General features: G+C 44.0%; 2 protein-coding genes across 3 annotated transcripts; one reads left to right on the top strand and one right to left on the bottom strand.

Moving 5' to 3' along the window:
• The first annotated feature begins 310 nt into the window (after positions 1 to 310).
• Positions 311 to 1,534, top strand: LOC127535033 (craniofacial development protein 2-like). Its single transcript, XM_051951790.1, has one exon. The coding sequence runs from the start codon at positions 430 to 432 to the stop codon at positions 1,279 to 1,281; it is 852 nt and encodes a 283-aa protein (XP_051807750.1). The 5' UTR covers positions 311 to 429; the 3' UTR covers positions 1,282 to 1,534.
• Positions 1,535 to 4,400: 2,866 nt separating this feature from the next.
• On the bottom strand, positions 4,401 to 24,325 carry sin3aa (SIN3 transcription regulator family member Aa). Of its 2 annotated transcripts, none has more exons than XM_051951764.1 (21): positions 24,152 to 24,325; positions 18,457 to 18,673; positions 17,952 to 18,134; positions 17,581 to 17,687; positions 16,950 to 17,244; positions 16,561 to 16,809; positions 16,252 to 16,404; positions 15,889 to 16,044; positions 15,654 to 15,743; positions 15,073 to 15,191; positions 14,761 to 14,971; positions 14,518 to 14,634; positions 14,018 to 14,256; positions 13,299 to 13,482; positions 12,524 to 13,103; positions 12,060 to 12,229; positions 11,800 to 11,973; positions 10,206 to 10,298; positions 9,560 to 9,654; positions 9,229 to 9,421; positions 4,401 to 6,334 (listed from the first exon to the last, which is right to left on the bottom strand). In XM_051951764.1, the coding sequence occupies exons 2-21, from the start codon at positions 18,640 to 18,642 to the stop codon at positions 6,104 to 6,106; spliced, it is 3,825 nt and encodes a 1,274-aa protein (XP_051807724.1). In that variant the 5' UTR covers positions 18,643 to 18,673; positions 24,152 to 24,325; the 3' UTR covers positions 4,401 to 6,103. The 2 variants fall into 2 exon arrangements, with proteins under 2 accessions (XP_051807724.1, XP_051807725.1); XM_051951765.1 differs by having other exon boundaries at positions 15,654 to 15,740.
• Positions 24,326 to 26,285: the final 1,960 nt, after the last annotated feature.

Genomic DNA, 26,285 nt, shown 5'->3' with positions numbered 1-26,285 from the left:
AGAATCTGCTACAGAAACAAACAACAGTATGCAAAACACTAGCACGGTCCTTGGGAAAACCAGGGCTCCATTCCGTTGACTCATGACGCGCTGCAGCCAAACCCGTCAGGAAGCTGTAGGGCCGATGACCCTTCTTCGCCCGAGGACAACTTTGATGGAGGGACCGAAGCTGCTCTCGCAGAAGAAACCCATCCTTATAGGAACATGGAATGTGAGGACACTTCGGGAGACAGGGAGGTGTGCACAAGCGGTGAGGGAAATGAACCAGTACCACCTCACATTACTTGGCTTGTGCAAAGTAAGATGGCACTCTTTTGGAGAACAGAAACTGTATTCAGGACTTTGCTCTACTCGGGCAAGGACAATGTGGACGACCGCCATGAAACTGGAGTGGCACTGCTATTGTCCAAGGGGGCAGCCAGGAGCCTAATGGAGTTAGAGCCTGTGTCTGACCGCATCATGATGACCAGGTTTGAGTCCAGGTTCCAGAAAGTGTCCGTGGTGATGTGCTATGCAGAAGAAGATGATAAAGACGCCTTCTACACTCAGCTTCAGGCGGTCGTGGACAAGATTCCCAAGAGGGACATTCTCATACTCATGGGAGACCTGAACGCCAGGGTGGGGAGTGACAACGCCGGCAGGGAAAAGGAGATGGGAAGGAATGGCCTAGGAGTGATGAACGAAAACGGAGAGCTCTTCGCCGACTTCTGTGCCTTCAACGAGCTTACAATCGGAGGCACCCTCTTTCCCCATCGTCGTTGCCACAAGGCCACCTGGGTGTCACCAGACCATCAGACCGAGAACCAGATCGACCACATCGCTGTTTGCCAGCACTGGAGAAGCTCCCTACAGGACGTGAGAGTCAAGAGAGGAGCAGACATAGGTTCAGACCACCACCTGGTGATTGCAAAGTTGAGGGTCAGGCTTGCTGTAAGGAAAAGACAGAAGAACCCAAGAGTGAAGTTTGACATCCGAAAACTGAAAAGACCAGAAACCAAGCAGGACTTCCAGATAGCTCTTCACAACCGTTTCGAGGCTCTTCAGTCAGAAGACGCAGAGACAACAGTGCAACGGTCATGGACTAGCCTGAGGGATGCTACTGTTGGCACTTGTGAGGAGGTGCTGGGAAACAGGAAGCCTTGGATCAGCGACGAGACCTGGCAGAAGGTGGAGGAGAGGAAGAAACTGAAGCAGGACTTGAACCAAGCCAGAACTCGCCTCCAGAAGCAGACCGCTGCCAGCAAGTATAGTGAAGTGGCCAATGATGTCAAGAGGCATTGAGAAAGGACAAGAGAACCCACTACAACGAGCTGGCAGACGAGGCAGAAGAACCGGCCGAAAAAGGGGACTTCAAGGCCCTGTACACAACTATGAGACTCCTTAGTGGAAGAAGGAGCAACCCCAACAGACCAGTGAGAGACAAAACGGGATAGCTGCTTACTTCCGTCGATGACCAGCTGGCAAGATGGAAGGAGCATTTTGAGGAGATATTGAACCGCCCCTCACCTCAACATCCACCTGAGCTGGAACCAGGCCCCCCACTAAACATCCACACCAGAGAGATCACCAAGCTGGAAATCCGCAATGCCCTGAGAAGCCTGAAGAATGGAAAGGCGGCCGGAGTGGACAACATACCAGCAGAGTCTCTGAAGGACGGTGGAAACGAGATGGTGGACAGCCTGCAGCAGTTGCTGAACTTGGTATGGATGAGAGAGGAGATCCCAACCGACTGGAAGAAAGGCCTCCTGGTGAAGCTGACGAAGAGTGGAGACCTATCACAATGTGGCAAGTGGAGAGGAATCACCCTTCTTTCCATCCCAAGCAAGGTGTTTACTAGAATCCTCCTGGAGAGAATGAAGGATGCCATTGACCGGGAACTCCGAGACAAACAGGCGGGCTTCAGGAAAGAGAGATCCTGCACAGACCAGATAGCGACCCTCAGAGTCATCATGGAGCAGACGATAGAGAGGCAGACATCCCTGTATGTGTGCTTTGTGGACTTCGAGAAAGCTTTTGACAGCGTGGACAGGCAGACCATCTGGAAGATCCTGAGACCCTATGGTGCACCAGAGAAAGCCGTAAACATTATCCGCCTACTTTACGAAGACTACTCTTTCCAGGTCATACATGATGGTAGACTTTCAGAAGAGTTCGCGGTAACCACCGGCGTCAGACAGGGCTGCTTGTTGTTGCCTCTTCTCTTCCTTGTTGTGTTGGACTGGGTCACACGAACAGCCTATGCCAGCTTCGGAAAAGGCATCCAGTGGACACTGATGAGGATGTTAGAAGATCTGGAATTCGCAGACGACCTGGCTCTACTTTCACACCGCCTGCAAGACATGCAAGAGAAGGTAGACGCCCTGAGAGAAACCTCGCAGCGTGTCGGACTGAGGATCAGCCAAGAAAAGACAAAGGTACTCAGGACAAACAACAGGCAGGAGGCCCCTATGGCCATCGAAGGAGTGGCAATGGAAGATGTGCAGGAGTTTGTTTACCTGGGCAGCAAAATCAGCCAGACAGGAGGTACAGACGAGGACATCTCAACCAGAATCAAGAAGGTGCGCCAGGCCTTTGCCATCCTTCGACCAGTGTGGAAGGCCACCGCTATCTCAACCTGCACCAAACTCCGCATCTTCAGTTCAAACGTCAAATCTGTCCTCATGTATGGCTCTGAAACGTGGAGGGTCATCAACAGAAGCTCCAAAAAGATCCAGACCTTCTTCAACAAGTGTCTCCGGCAGATCCTTAACGTTAAGATGTTCGACAGAGTGTCAAACACCGACCTGTGGACTAGGGCCAACCAAGAGCCTATGGCTGTCCAGATCAGGAGGAGAAAGTAGTGATGGGTCAACCAGACGCTGAGGAAGGAACCTGCAAATGTCACCAGGCAGGCACTTGAATGGAACCCTCAAGGCAAGAGGAAGCGTGGGCGCCCAAAGCAGACATGGAGATGATCCGTCATCAATGAGCTGAAGACCATCGGCTTGTCTTGGGAGGAAGCCAAGAGGAAAGCCAAAGACCGGGGGAACTCTAAAATGTCCATAGGTGTGAGTGTGATTGTTTGTCTATATGTCGTGACCCGTCCATGGTGTCCCGTCTTCACCCTAAGTCAGCTGGGATAGACTCCAACCCCCCACGACCCCAATGAGGATCAAGCTTTGTATAGATACCGGATGGATGGATGGATAGTTACATTTTTAGTAATGAAGAGTCATTAGAATTGCAGAGCTGATGACAGCAAGTGTTAAAACCTTCAAAACCAGTTTTAAATGTCAGCACAATACTGAAATCTCAATGTCAGCTAGTGCTGAAATTATTACCAGTCAATGAAATCATTTAAGAAAAAATGAAAATCAGTAGTTTCTGCTTTGTAAATGTGTGGATTTCTGCTTTTTGTCTTTTAAGCTATCTGAAGATCACTTTGGACTGTGTCATTAGTAATGAATATTTTCATGCATGAAACACCTAAAGAAGTACACTACTATCAATGTTTTGTGAAAAATCAACTCTAATGCAAGTGGATACTGTTTTCAGGAGGTTAGAGGCTTCAGATTGTTTCTCTTGGTGAATTCAACACATATAAACAGAAGAAACCGGACTTTCTTTAGGAGTGATGATGCTGAAAAGACCACAATTAACCTGCAAATTAAGACCACAAAGCTGTGATAAACTCAAGCACTTTTGTGTCTTGCTTCAACTGCAAAGGAGCATAATAATTTTCCATGCAAACACAATGCCGCATGTTCAGGATGTGAGGATTCTCAGTGTTGGGGGATGGCGTGATGCCTCCCTCTGCAGGATGTGAGAGGAATACATCCTTTCTTGGAGATGATCATAAAGGACCACCACTGGAACGTGAACTTGCTGACGCATGTTCCAAAATGTTGTTTATCATTTTAACAGGTTTTATCAGTTTAAAACGTCATGTCAACACCACACACAAAGTAATTTAAACCTGTTTCACAGCAAAGTATGAAATAAAACCAGTAGAGACCATACAGCCAGTGATATATTCTAATTAAACCTCATTTTCTTCAGCACTTCCCAGAAGTACAAAGCAATAATTCCTAAAAGTATCATTAATTCAATCAGTGGGGCTTGGACTAGCTATGTGACAGAAGATTGATGAGTGAATTATTCAATTAAAATGCTTCAATTATTTTAAGCTAATTTAGGTTTTTGCTGACGATTATGAGACAGTGAGCTTCCAGGATTCTGTAGCTTTGTTCAACTTTGTTGAAGTTAGAGGGAAGTAACTGCATATGATAATACTGTCATACGTGCTGAACAAAAGCGGCTAGGTGAGTAAGTTCTCCTTTATTTTCGTGTCAGTTTAATGAAGATGAATGACCAAATGTGAAAGACGAAAGTGTGAAAAAACATCACTCAAAAACTCTCAGTAGGCTACAAATGTCGTTTTTATTATTACTTTAAATAATGTCTAAATAAAGGGACTAAAGACATGCTCGTGTGACTTCTTCCATTATCAAAAATATGGTGTGGGGGTGATGTTCACAGCAGAAATCTATCCAGGGAGGGAAGCGTGCATCACAAAGGTGAGACCGTTGTGGAGTCCATCCATCTGAAGACTGAACTTTGAAATAAGTCCCACCATCACCACGGACGGTGTCGGTTGTCAAAAGGGGGCAGTGATTTTTAACCAACAAAATGTCACTTTCAGAAGAAGAAGAAGAAAAAAAGTTTGTTTTCTCTTATATAAAAACTGAGAGACCTGGATACATTTCTACTTTCCCCCCATGTTTTACTACAGAAATTAAAAAGCAAAGACATAAAGGAACACACAAAGGGGGCAAAAACAGCTATTTCATAATCAACTCCCTTTGGTAAAAACGGTAATAAATGGTCTTGCATTTGTCTTTTTCATATACATACTAACTTTAGCCATTTATCACTAAAGTCCACAGTAAGCTTGGAAAGTATTACTAGCACAACAACACAGATCTGTCATAAAAAGTCTGAGACTATATACAATGTATTTACAACATGAGCGGCATGTGGACGAGTGTGTGTGTGTGTGTCTGTCTGTCTGTGTGTGTGTGTGTGTGTGTGTGTGTGTGTGTGTGTGTGTGTGTGTGTGTGTGTGTGTACAAGCTGGTGTATTGGCGGAGGGCATCTTAAAAAGGTTGACTTCCAGGGCGGCGAGGATCATGTGTGTTAATAGAACTATATATAATATATATACACAACACATACACTGGAATACATGTCAGTATCTGACATTCACAAGCTATACAATTTTACAGTCTGAGACCAAACAGTGTTGTGAGGCTAATTTTTTTTTCTTTTTTCCTTTTTTTAATACATTAGATGCAACAGTGCTTTTCTATGTTAACCCGACAATACAGTTTGGGGCTCAGGCACAGTTTCTAATAATGCTGCCATGTGTTTTTGGAAAAGGAAATGTAACCCTCTTTCCGTCTAGTGATGATACATGATTGTGATTTGGCCGTAACGCAGGAATGTCTGAACCAGCTCCCTCAGACTTTACTGAGCTCCCTCCAAACCTTCAATCTGGGAAACTTCTGAAACACTTTCCTCTTCCTAAATAAGTGCACTTGTCCATCATATTGTTTTCCACGGATACTATAGAATAACACTTTCATAAAGAAATCCCTGTATGATTGATTTCGATGGTGCTCTTACTCTGATGGCTTCGGACAACGCGGTCGATCGAAGGCTAAACCGAAGCTCAGTTGTGATAAAGTACAAAAAGCACCACTCTGTCTCTCACAGGCTCACTGTTTTACGTCAATAAGCCCTGTCGAAAAGGCTCAAGGAGGTTGTGACGTGGCTCCGAGTGCTGGTAAGCTCAGGTCTGCGACTAGAACATGACATTTCCTAAGTTTTGGCACCAAAGGCCCTGCGAAAAAATGGGCCCAGCTAAAAACGCTGGTAAAAATCAGTAATCCTGCCGCCCCGGGTGCAACGTACACGGTAGCTAGCTTAAATTGTGCTCCCATGTCGGCCTTAAAAACACATGAATAAGCCCTCGTCCCTACCTCTAGTCCTGACCTGTTTGACTTCAGACCAAACACCCTCATAAGTCAGTCTGTCTCCCGTTTCTCCCCGCAGCTCTGGCTGGCTACTGCGCCTTGCTGGGTGTGCTGTATTTGACGCGGTACTTGTTGATGTTCATGAAGTGAAGGACCTCTGGGTGGCGGGTGGTGGTGCAGGGCAGCAGGCCGTCGCGTCCTTCGCCCATCAGCCACTTGTTGGTCTCGGCATTCATGTCGCGGGTGACGTGTTCTTTGACCCACGCCTCCACCCAGGCCTGGAAGCGTTTGTGCAGTCGCGTGCTCACCCTCTCATGTGACTGAGGAAAAACAGGACGGATGTTACTGACATTGAACTGAAGCACTGTTCAGTTAGGAGACAATTATTTCGATGCAGCCATTACGAGAGAAGAGCCTTGACATTTATACAAGCAGAAGTTCGGTACATGAAAGAACAAACCTTGAACACTGAACTGTCAAACTAAACTCGGTGTTCCGTGAAGCCATTCAGAGTATTTCAGGACAAACGATCCCTGTTGAGTTGTCTTCTGCTTTTCCACACTTACATGTACGCTATCGTTCAAAAGTACGGGTCACTTAGAAATGTCCTTACTTTAGAAAGAAAAGCATTTTTTCCACCAGTGAAGATAACATTAAATTATTCAGAAAGACAGTCTAGACATTGTTAAAGTGGTAAATGATTATTCTAGCTGGAAACAGCTGATTTTTAAGGGTTACAGAGGAACATTTCCAGCAACCAACACTCCTGTGTTCTAATGCTACATTGCCTTAGCTAATAGTGTTGAAAGACTAATTGATGATTAGAAAACCCTTGAGCAATTATGTTAGCATATGAAAGAAGTGTGAATTTTCATGCAAAACATGAAATTGTCTGAGTGGCCCCAAACTTTTAAACGGTAGTGTAAATATAGTGTGATTTACAACACGTTACTGCCTTAAAAAACAGTTATCCATGACTGAGCCGATGGTCGAAACTTTAGAGCAAAGTATTTTGAATGTTGATGCAGTCACTTAAAGGGAAACTTTAACATTTTAGGATTATTGTTTATTCGCCAATAACTACAGAACACAACAGATGTCAGTCCACCCCTGGGTGATCTCACTTAAATGGCAAATGATTTTAAACTGTATTATCTATAATAATTGCATTATTTCTAAGTTCATAAGTAGAGCGAGTCCTCTTCTTCAAACACAAATACTTTACAAAGACTGTATTGAAAATACAAGCCACAAAGTGGAAAGTGAAAGTTGAACACACAAGTTCGAAAACCTGTAAGCACGAAAACAACAGTGAGTCCACCTATGATTTCCAATCAGCCCGATGACATGAACATGATTATGAAATTAACTGTGAACACTCTAACTTCATCTGTTTTGGATCTGTGGGCTGCGTCTATCCACATGTCTGCATGTATCATGGGAAAAAACTGCTACAGAAACTAAAAAATCTGATTGTGAGACTTCACAAAGATGGAAATGAATGAAGAGGAATATCTGTGATCAGCTAAACATCAGCAGAAACACAGTCGCTGCAGCGAGCAGGAGAATTAAACTCAGCCATGGTACCACTAATCAGAGTGACAGTGGATGTCTTTCTACAGCGACGCCATGGACAGTGCTCTACTTTCACAATCGAGCTTTGAAGAACAGACGGGAAACTGCTTCAATAGCTGGCACACTAGTTATCAGTGGAAATCAGATTTTCAGTGACAGCTCAGACAGCATGAAGGACATTGCATAATGTTGTTGTCCATGGAAAGCATCCAAAAAAAGCACCCTTGCTTGCTGTTTGGATTGAAAGTGTAAGATGAAACTTTGCTAAAGTGCATGCAAAGTCTGTTGAATATTAGCAGAACATTCTTTAGTCAGATGAGATAAACGTATTTGGCTCAGATGGGGCTCGGCAAGTTTGCCGAGAACCTGGTCAAGACCACCACAGTGAATACATAGTCCTGACTATGAAGCACTGGGGAGGTGATATTCAAACTTGTATAAAAAAATGTCTGTGGATTTACTAAAATACTTTTTGGCAAGATGATTCCCAGTCTGCAGAAGCTCAGCAGAAGAGGAATATTCCAGCATGAAAACCATCTAAAAGCACACTGTCAAAGTCACACAGGAGTCAGAAAAAATAGTGAAAACTAAGCATATTGTCTGCCTTGAATCCAACAGAACACCTGTAGGGTATTTGAAAGAGAAAGCAACACAACCCCTCCGGCAAAAAACAGCTGAAAAAGACTGAACCACAGAATGGCAGCGTTCCAGAAATTTGATATCCTCCATGCCGGGAAGGATACGATCTGTCGTTCAAAATAAAAGCAGTCACATTAAGCGGTCCAAAAAAAGAAGTTTTTAATCTCAGTGCACTGACTTTTGTTGCACTGCGTTCCAACTATGGGGCCTGTATTTTGAAATCAATGCGTCTAAACTGTTTTACATTTTAAATAGAATCACATACCTTACTGGTTAACATATACGTTATGCAATTAATGCAAGGTGACGCAATTTTGACATTTAAGTGGTACTGGACAGGAGTTTTCTTACTTCTGTTGTGTTCTGTACAATTGGAAACATTAACCTGATAGCACCTCTAAAGCTAACTAATTGTAAGTGGTCTTGCACATAAGCCCCCTTTGTTCTTTAATCCGGATTTATACTTGATGCAAAGGGGAATACAGCTTAAAGACCATTTTAACTGTGTTTCTTGAAAAAAAAACACCTAGTAAATGACTATGAATAACTGAACAGGAGCAAATTATTTAAATCAGTAACATACTCGTTTACTTACAAGCTTAATGCAAATGCTTTGAATGTGAAAAAGCTTTGACACTTTAGAGTTCGGAACAACCTGAAAAACTTCTATTATGCTCACACACTAGATTTACATTTACAGAGCAGAGATTTGCGTCCAAGTTTGATTGGATTTGAGGTCAAATTTAAAATGACTTCATCTTTGCGGCGTTCGTGAACACGTGTAACACTGTAATGCAATTATTACACACATTTTCAACGTTAAACACATACATATATTGAGCATTTTTGGAAATTTAAAAAGAAATCATTTGATTTTGAATAAGTCTCCATATTCTCAAATAACAAACTGTACAGAAACACCCTTGCTCTTCCCCCTAAAGACACATGTTGTCCATATCACCGTCCACTAAGATGCGAGGTAACAGTAGCCGATAAATACCTGGTGAGCTCGCAGCAGGGCAGTGCGTCGGTACATGTAATCCTCAGACTTAAAGACGTACACCATCTTGTAAGAGTTGAGTTTGAACATGCACTCCATCTTCTCCTTTTCCAAAGACTTCTTGCCCCCCTCGCAGGCCTCCTTGTCCAGCTGCTCTCGGCCCTTCTGGTACTTCCTGATCCGTCTCAGATTCCTGGTTAAGAGCGCAGATGCAACTATCATGACAGCTGCTAATGATTTGCAGCAAAAGCGGGCACAAATTAATGCTTATAAGACGGGACGCGTCAAACAGCAATGAATTGTGACCAATGAACAGAAGTGAAGAGTTCACCTGGGAAGAAAAACAGGCTTCTGAGCGAGGTGCTCCCTCAGCTCCGGAGTGGTGGAATCTGGGTTCAAGTAGCGTCCCACATAATCCGACCAACGCTGCGAACATAAAACAAGAACAAATCCGAATTTAAGACTCACACTGGCTGCATAAACACTACTACTGCACCAGTATTACCAAAAGGTTGGCAACAGGTCCTTACTAGTATTTCCACTTCAGCTGGAAAAGTAGACCCTCTTACTAGACAAAATGTAAAAACAACGACACTTATTTTCTGTATATTTAACACCCCCATATACAGAAAGCATGACGATAATACTCACAGCGTTACCAGTTGTTATGATACAGGCATGTAAATGACCAGTTTAGCCCACTTCTGAACTGAGCTTTATAAAGTCACATATCAGTGTGAAAATTAAAACCAGGCTAAACAGAAGGCCAAATATCATTAGGTATGATGGTTTTTGATGGGTGAAATGTAATATAAATGACATAAGGTTACTATCCAATGCAGAGACTCTGTTTGACAGAAACTCACATATACTTTGGAATTATACATTGGATTATTGATTCTAAGAAGTTATTTTCCTGATGCTCATGGACCAAAGCTCAAAACTAACTGGTTTCAGGCGTCTTAACAGTTTCTTACCTCAGCCTCCATGGGCTCGTCTGAGTTCTCTTCCTCCGTATCGAGCAGCTCCACTGTGAGTTGCACTTGCCCTCTGTTTCTCAAAAACATCACCTGAGAAAGCAACAGAAGATTAAGTGTGAGAGTGAAATGAATTCAGTGTGCGGGAGTTTTAACCCTTTAAGCTTCAGTCAATTCCAGCCGTGTTCAGTACAAAAAAATCGCTAATATTCTATTTTTAAATAAAAAAAATTACGAAAAATACAGGGAATATTGGACGCACATCGCGAGGTGCATTTCCTTGAAAACGACCGATTCGTGGATTTTATACCGACTTCAGGACATGTTTTGGACAAAATAGTTTACTGGCTTGTGTCATCTGGATGTAAAAGGTTGGATTATGGCCGTTTTTTGTGGAATCTTTTTTTTTGTGTGTAATAATGAACCCGGAAATGTGAGTCGCGCTGTGTGCGTTGAAGCCGTGTATAGAGAACGGATGGATGAATATTTGTTTTTGTCGGACAAATGTGTTTTTCTCACCCGCTGCGGTAATCACATCGGAAAGTGGTTTATACCGGCGGATTCATGAGAATCTAAGCTTTCCATTGGCGTATAGTGTTTGTATAATCGGGTTTGCAGTCGTCGGACATTCTTGAAATTCCTATGCAAATTAGTAAGTGTACCGCCGGCGGTACACCTACGACGCACTGAAGCGTAAAGGGTTAAGGAAGCACTCAACCTGATGTCCAGAGGGCTCAGGGGACTGGACAACCAGGGTCCTTGCTGGAAGTCATAGTCTCTCTAAAGCATTGCTCTTCTATTGTGGGTCTTGTTGTACTGCAGAGTTTCTAACAGCGGAAAGTAGTGTTTCGTGAAACATCCTTCACGTTTTCCATGAGGTCATTTTTCAATCAAAAAAGTCACGGCAGGTTGATTTCTCTTTAAGCCATCGTTTTCAAAATTGGATTTCTTTTTCGCCAAAATGGGATACAAGTTAAATGCAAATTGAAGCTTATAAAGTAGGTCAAAAAGGACATTTGCTTGTGGGTAGCAGGTGGCTTTCAGCAGCTTTACACACTGCCAGTGCTAAATAAGACCAAGTGGTAATGGCTTTTTTTGTTACTGTAACTTTTCTCTGTACCAGGGACATGTTCAGCAAAGGAAATAAAAAGCTGGTGACTCACGCTCGGATAATGACTAAGATGACACACACAACACTTCTTAAACACTGTTTACCAACATAGCTGCTTTGTGAACTTTTCAGACTTCTTCTTTGCAAAAGAAAAAGATCACACACACAGCACAGCACTGCTTGTGTGGTTTTAATTGGTTGCGACAGAGAAGATTTAACGGCGGCGAACACACCCCAGAACAGAATTTAAATAAAACATCATGACAAATCACCAGCTAATAAAGGTAGGACGTTCTCCTCTGCAGTTAACAGACTCTGACATCTGGATTAAGTGCAGCAACCACTCCTGCTGCCTTGTGGAAAAATTGCTTTTAAGTACCTCTCCTGAACTTTAAATTAGCTAATTTCCAAAACTTAAGCGAAAACAGATCCTGTCCTGCAGTCAAATGGCACGATCTCAATGGGCTTTCCCTCCAACTTTACCTTAAAGCAGTTCTCGTCAGACATGAGCTGCTCGGCTTTCCGCTGATACACCGCCTCTGCAGAGCTCCTTGAAGTCTGCGTGGACATGGTTCCTCCGCTTGCCCCGTTAGTGCTCTCTGCCAGGTAGAGGTCTGTTACTTGGACGCAGATCTCATCACTCACGATGTGCTGAAGCTGGAACAACAAGGAATCATTAGACACTGAGCATCTACTGCGACAATAACTCTCACTAAATTGTAGATGAGAGAAAAGAGTCATACCTGCCGGACGATGCTTTGGATAAGCTTGTCCATTGTGAAGGCGATATAAGCGTGAATGGTGAACATTTCCCTCAGCGAGTCCTCATATTGAGAAGCTTCCATGTTTCCATCCAGCAAATTCCGAACCATTTCCAAGAAGGCCGAGTAATAATCTTCCACCTCAATGTCCACTGGAGAGAAGAAATATTTAAAAATCAAATGGCTAAGTGGATGAACATATGAGAGAAGGGCTGGTGGAGCATCCACGCTGCGCTTAGTTTTTCCAGTCATTTTCATTTATTGACATTGTTGTTTAATCATCAGTTCCACTTAAATTAAAGATAAAAACTTTTTAAATCTTTCTTTTACAACGTATAAATGTGAAATATGTATTAAACAGCAGAAATTTAGCGTAAAAGTCAAAGCAAAGTTTCACAATTCATCTTCTTTTCCCAATAGGAAAAGCAAACAGGAATGTTACTCACTGGGCTCCTTCAGTCTCAGCTGGATGGCGGGATTGTCGTTCTTCTCCTTTTTGAGTCCCAGAACTTCCCTCTCCCAGTCTCGTTCTCTGACCTCCTCTTCGATCTGTCGCTCCGCCTGTCCGTACAGCCGCAGCAGACGCGAACACAACGTCTGGTGCAGTCGCAGGAAGATGTACCAGTTGTTGTTGACGTAGAAAAGGTTGTAGGCATCGTCACAGCCGCGCAGCTTCTGGGCTGCCGTGTTGCTGAACAGCAGCTTGGACTTGGAGGGGCTCCCGCTGCCGGGCACGCCGTTGTGCTTTTTGGAAGCTCCTTCCTCCAGCTCCATCTCTTCCTCCTCCTCCTCCTCCTCCTCTACATCTGAGAGCTCGCCCCGCTGGGAGAACAGCATGTCGGGGATGAAGTGGTAGATGATCTGTTTGATCTTGTATTTGTCTTCCTTCTGGATGCTGGTCTGCCGCTTGACGTGGTGGATGATGAGTGCTGCTGCGTCCTCCAGGATCTGGCTGTCCTCGTAGGCCAGAGTGAGGTGGGGGCCTGTGAGTGGGGAGGCATTCTCCTCAGACGCCTGCTCCTGGCGCTGCAACACAACACAATTCACCGTCACTGTTCTGGTGGCACAAAATACTCAATTCTGTGTGAAGACAACCTTACAAACAAAGATCCAGTTAAACACTGAGTTTTCTAAATCAGTTAACAAATATACTTTCATTTTTGCTAAAAGCTAACACTTTGTCGTCACATTACAGAGAGACAAAGAAGAAAAAAAATGTACCTCATCATAGATGCTTTCAATTTCATTCAGCAAGGACTTGGATCGAAGCACTTTGGTGTCATTCTGCTTAAAGTTGATGCCTTGATGGTCGAGAGACTTGAGGTAATACTTCTCGTTCTGCTCCCTCCAGATCTTGTTGAAGCCTCTCTGGGCTTCCCGCCACTCTTCCTCCTTTGTCTTTAACCTGGTTAAAAAGAGAACGCAAAGTCAAGTAATATATACACACACCACTGCTTTCATTTCCATGCTGTGTTATATTCCTGCTAATGTACAATTCCCTGCATCAAAAAATAGGTTCTTCTTCACCTGAAATCAAAGTATCTCCTAGAGGCAAAACAGAAATAAAATCCCACCCAAAATGTTTTACTTCCTCATAATCTGCTGTTTTATAGACACTACAATTTACCAATGTTCCTGAAAATGCAGGCAATGGCAGACCCCAGCTAGTGACTGTGCACAGAGAAGCTTCTAGTCTCCATTCAGTTGTTGCAGCTTTAGTGCACCCAAAATATATTTTGAAAAGAGTGAAGTGCGGTATTCTTATGTCAGATTTACTCAAGTTGAAACCAAGTAATTTTATCTGCATGGACATCAATACTGCAGCCGATCATGTTCATTTAATTGTGAGAGTCAAAATCGTGTTTATGACCAGTGTTTAAATAATAGCGTCGGTCTAATTCTGACACACTGAAATGCTCAGGCCTTGCTTCAACACTAACCTTTTCAGCACAATGGGGACAGAAACAGCAGGGTTTTTCTTCAGGCCATCAATGATGTCGGGTGCTTTGTCTCCGTATATCCTCTGAATGGCTTTGCGGTGTACCACCTCTGAGGATCCACCCAGCGTGTTGTCTAAGCGGAACTTGGCCTGCTCCTCTGCAGACATGCGGGACAACTTCCGCTGCACCGTCTCCAGGACTCTGATGGTAGCCAGGTTGGTCTCCAGCACGACATCCAGCTGTGTGGAGGAAAAGGCAGCTGTCTGATTATCGTGACCTTTATTAATATGCAAGAAAAAGCTCGTTATAGTTCAGATTTTTCGATCATTTTTAGTATCTCAAAAAAATTGTTCAAGGTATTTTTACAATTAAATATGAGAAAGAATATTTTTTGTTTGAAAGAGCAAAACATATTGTGTGTTGGAATAAATGTATTTGTCTACTGAGGATATCACCCTAATGGTGAGGAGAAGTCATGCATGGTTTCTGTTCCTGCTCACCTCAAAGCGCTCATCCTCACACCTGTAGATATGCTCCTCATACTGAGTCTTCTTGGAGCTGACAAACGTGGAGTCTTCAGACCAGGAGGGGAACGAGACCCAGGTGTCATTTAAGACCTGCACACAGCAGAAAATACACAATAATCACTTTTCAAATCTATACTGTCGTTAGAATGGAGATGAACTCAAACACTGTCAAAGAGAATGAGATGATGAATAGCAGGCTTAAGCACCAGCTCTCACCTCTTTACAAAGTGGAGTTCTGCCTGTGCACTTGGGCTGCTGGTAACTTTTGGGCAGGGCTCTGTAACTGGAGCCTAGTCTCTTACAGGAAGCATAGTCAATCTCCATGGCGATGCCCTCCGTGGCCCGTTCCTTCGGGTATGTTTCGATGTGGGACATCTCACGATATCCCAGAAAGTTTTTGAACCAGTTGAACAGCTCAGGGAATTTTCTATTTGACAAAATTATGCACAAAAAAAACCATTTTTGAGATAAACAGTTTACTGTGGAGCTTTTATTCTGTGTGCTGGTAGAGACGACTGAGTTACTCACCCTAAAAAGGGAAGCACCAGCTGCACCAGTTCAGCCCTGGAGATCACCTCCTGATTAAAGATGACCAGACACCGCAAGAAGTTGTCGTAGGCCTCTGCACTCCGCAAGGCTTTGCGCACCTACAATGAATTGACCAACAGTTTAATATCAGGAGAACACAAAAAGTTATAAAGTCTTGTGGTATAATTCAGCTTTTGAAAAACAATAAAAATCCATCAGCATATTATGTGGAGATTAAGCTTGACCTATTGTCACACTGGACAGACCACAGTTAAATAAACTGAGCTTTACTTTGAGAGTTCTTCATAAATTAAAAAAGGAAAGGTTTTAGCACTTGAATATTTTGTATTGCTCTGTACAACTAAAACAAATTAGCTTGAGGAGCATTTTATCATTCACTCTCTAAGGGAACACGCGATGAAGCAATTTATAATACTGTCTGAGATTGAGTGGAATTATTAATGGTATACTTTACAACTAAGCTCTGCCTTGCGATATATTTCACATTGATTTTAAACATTCTCTCGATTTGTTCCCTTCCTGTCTTATTTAGGCTAAAAACCATCATAATGCAAACATACCTTCTCAAAGAACAGAGATTCTGTGCCGACTCCATGCTTGCTGGCTTCTGCCACTGAGGAATCTTTTAAATTCAGTAACTTCGGCTTCTTCTGCAGCATTACCAAAACAGCAGAAAGGAGACACAGGTAGAAATAATTAGAAAACTATCTACCAATAGCTGACATGAAACACGGAAACGGTAAATAAAATCAGGGCTTGACTACAGCTTCAGCAGTGCAATATGTGTGTGTGCACCTTGACAGGAGGTGTGGCCCCTGGAGTGGGATGGCGACGGATTTGGCAGCCGTTCTGATTGGGCCTCTGTTTGTTGTTGAGCTGCAGTTTTTTGGCGGTCCCACCATGGTCGTTCCGTACAGACTCTGCCTTCTCAGCTGTGGTTTTACTTAACAGCTGCGGGAAAAACACAACAGTGATTGAGACACAATGAGGTACCTGAATATGATCTCTGAACACACATAACAGTACTGATGGAGAGCACTGACACTACATCTTAACGCCATATGTAAATTAACACTAACTTCACGTTTGAAGTGTTCTTTTAGTATTTCTGCATTAAAGCACTTCAAGTGATCTACTCAGCATAAGGACTCTGCTCACCACTGAACTGTTGGCATCAGGGAGAAACTGCCCAAACTCTGAGAGCAGGTCCTCTTGGTTCTTGAAGAGTCGGGCCACCTGAGCATACACCTCCTGTTCCGTCAGAGCAGGTGTGTAGTTCCCTCCAGCCTCCTTAGCGTTACGCTGCTCCTTCTGTAGCGGACGAACACAAGATGTATAATAACTAACAAATACCGTCCTAATTTAAACTGTCCTTCCTGACAGATTTTCAATTGAAGTCGTTTTTAAGCCAGTAACTACTTCAAAAGCATCACTGGGGGTGCTCTGGTTTCGGTCCGAGCCACTGACCTGGTACGTGTGGAGAATCTCCAGGAAGGCTTTGTAGATGTCGGGCTGACCCTGGAAGCGGTTCTTGATCTTGTTGACGTAGTTGATGGCGTGGTTGAACTCCACAGGCTGGTTGTTCTGCATGGGTGGGCCGGTGGGCGTCCCGCTGAGCGGCGGGTGCAGCTGCATGGGCGGGGAGCGGGGAGAGGTGTAGGCAGGGATGGACGGATTGCTCTGGCTGCTTGGCGTCAATGCCTGAGGCTGAAGAGGCTGGAAGAAGAAAGATTTCAGAGTACTTGAACACACGCTGCGCCACAAAACACTTTAACTTGAATGAGACTACACGGAGATGGGGATAACAACTCGGTTTGTGTCCATCTGCCTGCTCCCACTTTGCATTTGATCCTCACCTTGCTCATCTTGGCAGGGGTGGGCTGTGTCAGAAGAGGTGGAGCAGTGGTGGTTGCAGCAGATGGGAGCTGGGGCTGATGCTGGGTAGGCGCTCCGGTTATGGGGATGTTTTGGACTGAAATGCCGTGCGGGGTGATGTGGTGGATCTGACCGGGCGTTGTCACGTTGACTAGGTCGTTGGTCTGGACCTCGATCTTGTAGCCGGGAGGCAGGAAAGTGTTGAAGCCCATGATGAGGTCGGGATGACCTTTGAAGAGCTGTGACACTCTACTGATGACCCCAGGAGTGTCAATACTGGGAACACAAACACAGAACAAGAATTTAAACAATACTACACCTGAGATGCTGAGCCACTTTGAACTGTTAAAATATGCTAATTATTTTTATGGGGGCAAAAAAATCCTAACTGTTGCAGCAGAAAAAAACTGTTTATCAAATATTACTTTATCCTTTTGTAGGCAGTAACTCACAAGGTAATTATACTAGAAGTGTACCACACAAATTAGGGGTGTCATGACATCAAATAGGAATGCAAGAATGCATAAATTTCACATTTCTGAAGTAGCAGGTTGGTCGATTTTGCATGTACAACTCACTGTATTTTTCTGTAAGATCACACCGTGGACTCACCTTTGGGACTTGAACTCCTTCATTATATCTAAAAAGTCATTGTAGACCTGAGGCTGGTTGCCAAACTGCAGTTTCACTTGATCCAAGTAGGACAAAGCATCTTCCACCTTGAGGAGACAGAAGAGGAGAAAGTCAATTTCATGTACTGATCAGATTCTCTTTAATATTCCCTTTCAGCAGCAGTGCTCTCATATTAAACAGCATTCTTACAGCAGAAGAAACGTTGTGAAAATATGAAAACTTAACAGACTCAGGGAATTAAACAGTGCATAAATCTTTCTTTCTCTGCAACACTTCTGCATCTGCATAAATATATGCGACACGCAGGCTGTGCATGGGATGTAAGAACATGTCAAAGCAAGCTGACTAACCTTGAGCCTCTGGAACTGCTGCTGGCCCTGTGCAGAAGCTTGAGGAGCAGCTGTATGGCCGTGCCCTGACATCACTGAGGGCCCATGGGACTGAACTGCCGGGCTGTGATGGTGGGACCCTCCATGGACGGCTGGGCTCGGAGTGTGCCCATGTCCGCCGCTGTTCTGGGCCACGGTGGGAACCTGTGAAAGCAGGGACATCACATTAAAATGATGGCAAAGATTAAAATCTAGTTGAGAAACGATCTGGTGGCTGGTGCTGTGACCTTGTCATGAAAGGAAGAAATGCTGCAAAGAATGAGTGCACTGCAATTCATCTTAATAAAAAAAGTAGGTGTGCTGACAGACAGAAAAAACAGAGCTTCAGTCTCTGCATGTGACAGACACCACAGACTAACAAGGGTGAAAACGAAAGAATGAGCTGTGAGCACTGGGACAATAAAAACGGATGTGTCCAAAGCAGCAGAAGCTTAAAAGAAATCTGGACTGGACAAACATGGCGTACCTGGTATCCCTGGGGGACGGAGTACTGGACGCCTGCTGTGGGCTGCATGTTGTCGGACACGGCCTCATACACAGCCGGAGCTGGGGCAGGGGCCAGGACACGATGCTGGAAAGCCTCGGCGTTGCCAGCGAGGCGCCGCTGCTGGGACGCAAAAACCGTTTCCTGATCCTCCAGACGGCGCTTCATTATGAACTCATACTCATGAGAGCTGCGAGACCTGGGAATAAAAAGAAGCATATGGACCCATGTTCACACCGGCAGAGCCCTGTCAAGTTATCAGAATCTATTCAATCAGTCCTTTTGATTTTATTCAGTAATTTGCTGGGGACCATATGGCAATCATTTTTTGTATTCTACTGCGAATTTATGGATACACACAGTGCCAGCTAACCACTTTTGTTGTTTGGCTCTGTCAAAAAAATAACTACACAGTCTCTGACCATTGATCTAATGAAGCATCCAATGCTTTTAGCAGCACAAAGAAGCTTACAGAGGTCAACTACTCCGGACGATATTGATTTATTAGCATGTGATGGCGCATGTCAGTTTTATTTTCTGTAGAAGTTTGAGGGCACTTATTTCATCAGGAAATGCACCAAAGTTCCACTGACAGAAGTCTGTGTTTGTCATTGCAAACCGTGTCTGATTACACTTTTGTTTGGACATGCTGGTGTCTCGGGCCTCTCCCACAACCCAAGCCCAGAACAGTACACACGGTGGATGTGCGGATCAGCCTCAAACCAACGGTTCCATCTCGGTGCACAAGCAACAAGAAAGTAGCTACATCACCATGAGAATGACAGGGTGGTGGAGCAACAGTAAGAAGAGGAGGAAACTTGGTATGTGAGCTAAAATGAACCATTTAAGCCTGTTGTCAGAAGACAGAAAATCCATAAGTTTATGTCATTTGTCCAGCATAAACACCAAACACCCATCGTTTACAGCTTTTAAATGAAGGGGAAAAGCGGCCTCTTTTGTGGTTAATTAATTATACATTTAAATTTTGGACTGCTGATTGAACAATAAAGGCAATTTGAAACCATCTTCTTCTGTTTTAAGAAACTGTGGAGGGCATATTGCCACTGTATAAAACGATCCACAGATTCACTGACAGAACACATATTTGAAACGGCACCCTGAAAGAGAAACTGACCGGTTATCAGCCTGGCTGACTGGAGCCAATATTTACAACTTTTACAATAATCAGTATTATTGTTGTTTTTAACTGATTCTCAATACAGTAAATATGTTTTAAAATCCACTACTTTGGGTCTGAAGCAGCTGTCGTCACCACTCACTGCTGTGAGTAATGTCTTCTCACAGCACCGACTGGTTACACATCGAGACAGACAGCTGAAGGACAAAAAAGTTAGATTTTAATTAAATGTGTAAAATACACATTAAAAATTAATAACTAATAATTTAAAACTCAAACAATAAAACTAATAATTCCATTAGCCTGAAAAATAACATATCGGTCAAGCTTTTGTACCTGCCTGTGATGCTTTGTTTGCACCTGAACTAACTGTTGTCATTTATTGAGCAAGAAGATAAAAATTCACAATGATGAGCAAGAATATTATAATTTAATTCATTCAACTTGTTATAAAGAATGTTGCAGCTTTGATCAGTAAACATAGTTTTAATACAGTACAGGATTTGCTCTGCTACATTCCTTGGGACAAACGTAACAACAGATTTCTGTTTAAAAATGATAGAAGTCTGGGGGTATACAGTGCACCACAGCACACTGAGTGAAAGCTACCGTTTCCCCTGCTTTCTTTGTAATGCTACCGCTTCAGTGAGGAGCTCTGCTGGGCTGCACGTCCGAAAAAGATCACTGTTAACATGCACTGGATGTATAACTTGCAGTCTCTGCAGCCAATGAAACACTGACAGCCTACGTCACCGATGCAACAAACAGGTGCTGTGGGAACGTGGGAGTCCGTCTGCCATTCACAACTTCCTCAAGACACCAACAACTTATCCTCATTGCAATGGATGGCGCTGCCAAGACTAAGCTCCAGACCCGACTACTAAGAATAAATTTACCCGAATGTCGAAACAAAGTGACACAATGACAGCCTGTAGTGCCCGTGTATACTACTACACCGCTGGCTCCTGCGACAGCGGAGCTCCACGGAGCCGTTTACCGACGAATTGTCACTACGATCAAGTCACAGAAAGCGAGGTTGCGGTATTTATAGATATACCAACCTTACACGGTGCAGTAACGTTATAGTCTGCTTACGGGCAAACGCAGCTACGTCTGCTACATGCTAACAGCCGACGACCGTCCCCTTTATGGCCTAGCAACACAAGCACCGACCTCGAGTTACAGCACGACGCATTCCCCACGCCCGCCATTTAGAGCGTGGCACAGGAGTTCAGCGAATTACCCTCCATTTCAAGCAGGTAAGCACAAAAAGTGGCTGGCTTGCTAGTCGTCTTCCTGACAACCATGCCTAACGCGTTTTCAGGTTTTTTATAGTAGTAACTTCACCGAGAACTTGTTTTGTCGACACGGGCAGTGAGCTGCCAGTTAGCTGCTAGCTAATGTAAACAACATGAGCAGCCCAACACCGATCATCGTCCGGGGCTAGGAGGGAAGCACATGCAGCTAATCAATAGCGGTCTGGTTTGCTGTAGCTGAAACAGACTGTCTTTGGCAAGAATCAACTATCGATTAGTTAGTCTGCTCGTATTCGGTCTATCTGTGAGTGAGTGACATGTGAAGAAACGCCGATCCCTCGTATGCTTTTACTTAAAACGTCTGCTAACGGCAGGTAGCTAGCTAGCTGTGTTAGCTTGCTGAATGAATTCAGCTGAACTCACCCCTCTCCCAAATAGCAAGCAGAAGTTCGCAGATGATGATCTGGTAATCCGTTACTCGTGGGTTAGCCGCTACACCTCTGATTGGAGAAGATATCGAAGCGACGTATATGTATGTGAAAAGCAACTTAACATTGACGTGTGACTTAAAATAAACAATTCAAGCAGTGGGCTGCAAAGTGAAAATCTCTCCGAGAGAGGAAAACAATCTCCGTTCGGTTAGCTGTAGGGGGCGGAGTTTTCATGCAGGACCCTGATCCTATTGGCCAGTTTGTTCAGAGGATCCGCAGAAGGGCGGGTCGACGTACAGGGTTGTGAATTTGAGCTGTCAATCAATGGTTTATCAGGCAGTTACCATGCACGCCCATTTTGACTTGACTAGAAGCGCGACAATACCAGCACTGAGTGCAGCGATAGAGATGGAGAAATGTACCACTTTTCCTTCGGAAAAGTATGTCTATTTGTAAACATGGTCGAGGAGTATTCATATCAGCGACTATCAAGGGTTTTATAGACTACAAGTATTTTCGTATGTGGACTAAACAAGGGAATCTCTAACCTACAGTCTTCTTCTCTTGTATCAGTCCAGGATATTTGGAACTGAGAAAAGTTTTTGATAGAAACCTTTCAGGGAGCTGCTGTAAAACTGAATCCCAATTTTATGTATTGTTTTAATTTACAAAACCACACAGTAGGTTGATTTCCACATGTTGGAAAATGTTCCAGCTCTACTGTAGGCCAAATTAACCACAACAAAAAACGGTTATTACATGTACCACTAAGACTATAGTTTCAGTATGTGTGTGTCCCCTGGTAATCATTGTGTACCACAACCACAGCTTTGTATTGTGTTGTGTTTGTATACATTTATGATTTGCTTTGCCTCTATGGAGACCAGTAGACAAAATTTTGCTCTTCTGAGTTTCCACATAACTAAAGTGCACACTAAACTATTGACAGCAGCTTCATAATATTTTCCTCACTGTTCCTGGAAACTTCTAGTATTCCTGTTTTGGATTACTTCTTGGTGCTGGAGTTGTTGTATGTTCAGATGCACAATTCTATTTGGAGAAAATGACAATGTGAGCGTCATATACAAAAATAATTCATACTGCACAATGTTATAGCCATGTATGTGACACAGGGTTTGCCTGCAGCATGATTGTGTAAGAATGCATTTCACTTCACTGTTGTAAATTCCCATGCAGCTATTTAGGGAGTTTAATAAAAAACAACTGCTACTTTTTAGACGCAGCTGATTTTGCACAGCTGGTAAAGTGGTAGTGTGTATATTATCTATCTGTACATACATGCATGTATATGTATAGACTCACTGTATAGTCATTTGCATCACTTACATATTGATACCAGCATCATGCACAGTTTTGGTTTCAGTTGCACTTGCATGCATGTGCAGCATACTACCAGGCCACTATCACTGGATAAATTAGAGTTAGAATCTGTTCAGACTTTATAGTTTCTTGTAAGGCTTTTGCCATCTTTTCTCCCTCTGCGATTCTTTGATTGCCCTTACATTGTTTGTTTTGTCTCAGCTGCTCTAATCCTGCAATTCCCCGTTGAGGTTTCTAAATCTAACCTACCTATCCTTTCATCCATCCACCCAATGCATGTGTTGAAACCATCTACATAATTAGCTACTTCCTGGAGTCTGCTAACACGTGACTTTGTAGGAGGGAGTCTGCCTTTGCACTTGTGTCCCTCCCCTGGAAGCATTAAGGAGCCGCCGCAGCCAATCATTGCGCAGAACCGACATTACAAATCCCCAAAAGGTGGAACTTCCAAAATAAACCATCGCCCACGACAGGCGGAGCCGCAACACCAGCCCGGGATTCCTCCTTCCAGCCCAGGCAGAGGATCCAGCAGCGACCGTAGGGTGCAGCACACACACGAACACGCACAGTGCTCCACGATCCCGACCGCTTTTCCCCTCAACTGCATGCACGTTCACCAGAGACACCAGACCTCCGAGCTGGTCCAAACGCACAATAAAAGTGTATTTCTAAAGTGTTTTTTTCCTCCGAGTTTCGTGCAAAAGCAAGCAACACAACGCACTGCGGGCTGTGGAGACACCCCCAGCACCGAGCGGCCAGGAGGATCGGTGCGTCGCTCGACGCTGGCTGCGCTCTCCAAACAAAAGGCACTAAAACGCATCATCTGCTCGCTGACGCTTCACTTGAGCACCGGCGGACGCGCAGAAGCGGGGCCTAGGCGGCGAACACGGCATCTTTTCTGGGCGGCAAGAGCCGATCCGGTTGCCCTTACTAAACAATGCCAAAGTCAAACGAAACGAGAACTACGGCGTCGCTGTATGGAAACATCGGCACGGCGGAGCCACGCCATTCTCCGCCTTCTACCCGCCGAAAAACACGCAGCCCCATTTTTTTCTCTCCTGCAGAGAGGACGTCCGCGCTTTTAACAAATCCTATTCTTTGTTTACTTCACCAGTCGGGAGTAAAATGTCTAACCTGCCTCACCACAACAACTCCCTCCCCCTCCGCCGATCGCTCCATTTGCAAAGCGGCGTTACATGCTCGCACAGGGCTGCAGAGAGCGAATGTTTGGGCTGGCAGACAGCGGGATGCCTCGACTGATCCCCCACACAGCCCGAGGAGACTGTTTACCAGCCGACATAATGACGTGCCGCAGATCCTGCCATCCACCACGTTATGTTTGTGGCTATTTAGCTGCCGTTTACGCGCATGTAAAAGCCCCCCTTCGATTCATTTAAGGTCACAAAAGGCGCCACGGACAACAAAGCGCGTCCCCGATCTTCACAATCACCCCTCTTCTGATCTGACGGCGATACTAGGAATATAATTTAGTTTAAACAGCTGTTACATACCCAGGAAAAAGACTCCTTACTCCGGATTCGTGTTTGTAACAAAATAGTTGGAGACGCCCCCCTCCGCTGGCATTGGCGCAACCGGAGCGCCGCGTCACTTTGTTTTGAATATGACCCGCTAAAACTGAGCAGCGCCACACAGGCAGCCTCTGCTCTAGCTCACAACCTCAGGGCCAGACTGGCTCCAAACCTCACAACTTCACAGCTACTGGTGCCAGAGGAGGAAAGTAATCAGCCCTGAGTACTTTAACTCAACCATTAATTTATATTAAATTACACGTAACAGGGCAAATACTGCACTTTTTGCTTCACTCATACTATTAGACAATATTTACTTCATAGACTATGACTAAAACTGCAATTTATATGATCAGCAAACACTGTTTTTTAAGCTACCTGACAATGTAGTAGTGCAAATTAGCCACACCTCAGTAATAGTAAAGCATCAGTAATATAATAATACTCTATTATGTGAATGAAACATCATCCTGAAAGAGGCAGTTGTGCATTTTAAGTGCTTTTGCCTTCATTTTGCATATCAGACTACAACTATTGATTGACTAAATACTTGACCTAATCAATTAACTGACTGGTCTATAATATGCTAATAGTGACAATAAGATCAGACGTTTTGATTCACATTAATAATTTACCTTGTGATTTTTATGGTGTGCTTATGTTTTAACTTTGATCATTTTTTTTCCAACTGATATACTATGTATATGGTCATACATGTTGATCTTCTGTAGAACACATCCAGCAGCTGTTCTCCACTAGAACCAGGAAGAGGTCAGGGGACATCACCAGGGACCCCACTCACCCTGTGGACGTAAACTGTTCTCCTCGCTCCCCTCCAGCAGGCGCTACAGAGCCCTGAACACTAAAACTACCAGACACAAGAACAGCTGCTTCTCCACTGCCATCCCCCGAATAAACAGCTGAGCCATTCCTCCACACCTGTACTACACACGTGGACAAAATTGTTGGTACCCCTCAGTTAAAGAAGGAAAAACCCACAATTCTCACTGAAATCACTTGAAATTCACAAAAGTAACAATAAATAAAAAATTATTGAAAATTAAATAATCAAAATCAGCCATTACTTTTGAATTGTTGATTAACATAATTATTTAAAAAAACAAACTAATGAAACAGGCCTGGACAAAAATGATGGTACCTCTATAAAAGATTGAAAACTATTTGACCAGAGTGACATGATTAACTCAGGTGTGTCATTTAATTGACATCACAGGTGTTTCCAAACTCATAATCAGTCAGTCTGCCTATTTAAAGGGAGACAAGTAGTCACCCTGCTGTTTGGTGAAAAGGTGTGTACCACACTGAACATGGACAACAGAAAGCGAAGGAGAGAATTGTCCCAGGACATCCGAAAAAAAATGATAGACAAACATCTTAAAGGTAAAGGCTATAAGACCATCTCTAAACAGCTTGAAGTTCCTGTGACAACAGTGGCTCATATTATTCAGAAGTTCAAGACCCACGGGACAGTAGCCAACCTCCCTGGACGTGGCCGCAAGAGGAAAATTGATGACAAATTGAAGAGACGGATCGTTGGAATTGTATCCAAAGAGCCCAGAGCAACCTCCAAAGAAATTAAAGGTGAACTCCAAGGCCAAGGTACATCAGTGTCAGATCGCACCATTCGTCGTTGTTTGAGCCAAAGTGGACTTCATGGGAGACGACCAAGGAGGACACCACTGCTGAAAAAAACTCATAAAAAAGCGAGAGTGGAATTTGCAAAAATGCATGTTGACAAGCCACAAAGCTTCTGGGAGAATGTCCTTTGGACAGATGAGACCAAACTGGAGCTTTTTGGTAAGGCACATCAACTCTATGTTCATAGACTCAAAAACCAAGCATACGAAGAAAAGAACACTGTCCCTACGGTGAAACATGGAGGAGGCTCAGTAATGTTTTGGGGCTGCTTTGCTGCATCTGGCACAGGGTGTCTTGAAAGTGTGCAAGGTACGATGAAATCTGAAGACTATCAAGGCATTCTGGAGAGAAATGTGCTGCCTAGTGTCAGAAAGCTTGGTCTCAGTCGCAGGTCATGGGTCTTCCAACAGGACAACGATCCAAAACACACAGCCAAAAACACCCAAGAATGGCTGAG

Source organism: Acanthochromis polyacanthus, chromosome 8, assembly GCF_021347895.1.
Source record: "Acanthochromis polyacanthus isolate Apoly-LR-REF ecotype Palm Island chromosome 8, KAUST_Apoly_ChrSc, whole genome shotgun sequence".
Classification (NCBI taxonomy): Eukaryota; Metazoa; Chordata; class Actinopteri; family Pomacentridae; genus Acanthochromis; species Acanthochromis polyacanthus.
The sequence above is the reverse complement of the archived record's forward strand: the minus strand, read 5'-3'. Positions and strand labels throughout refer to the sequence as shown.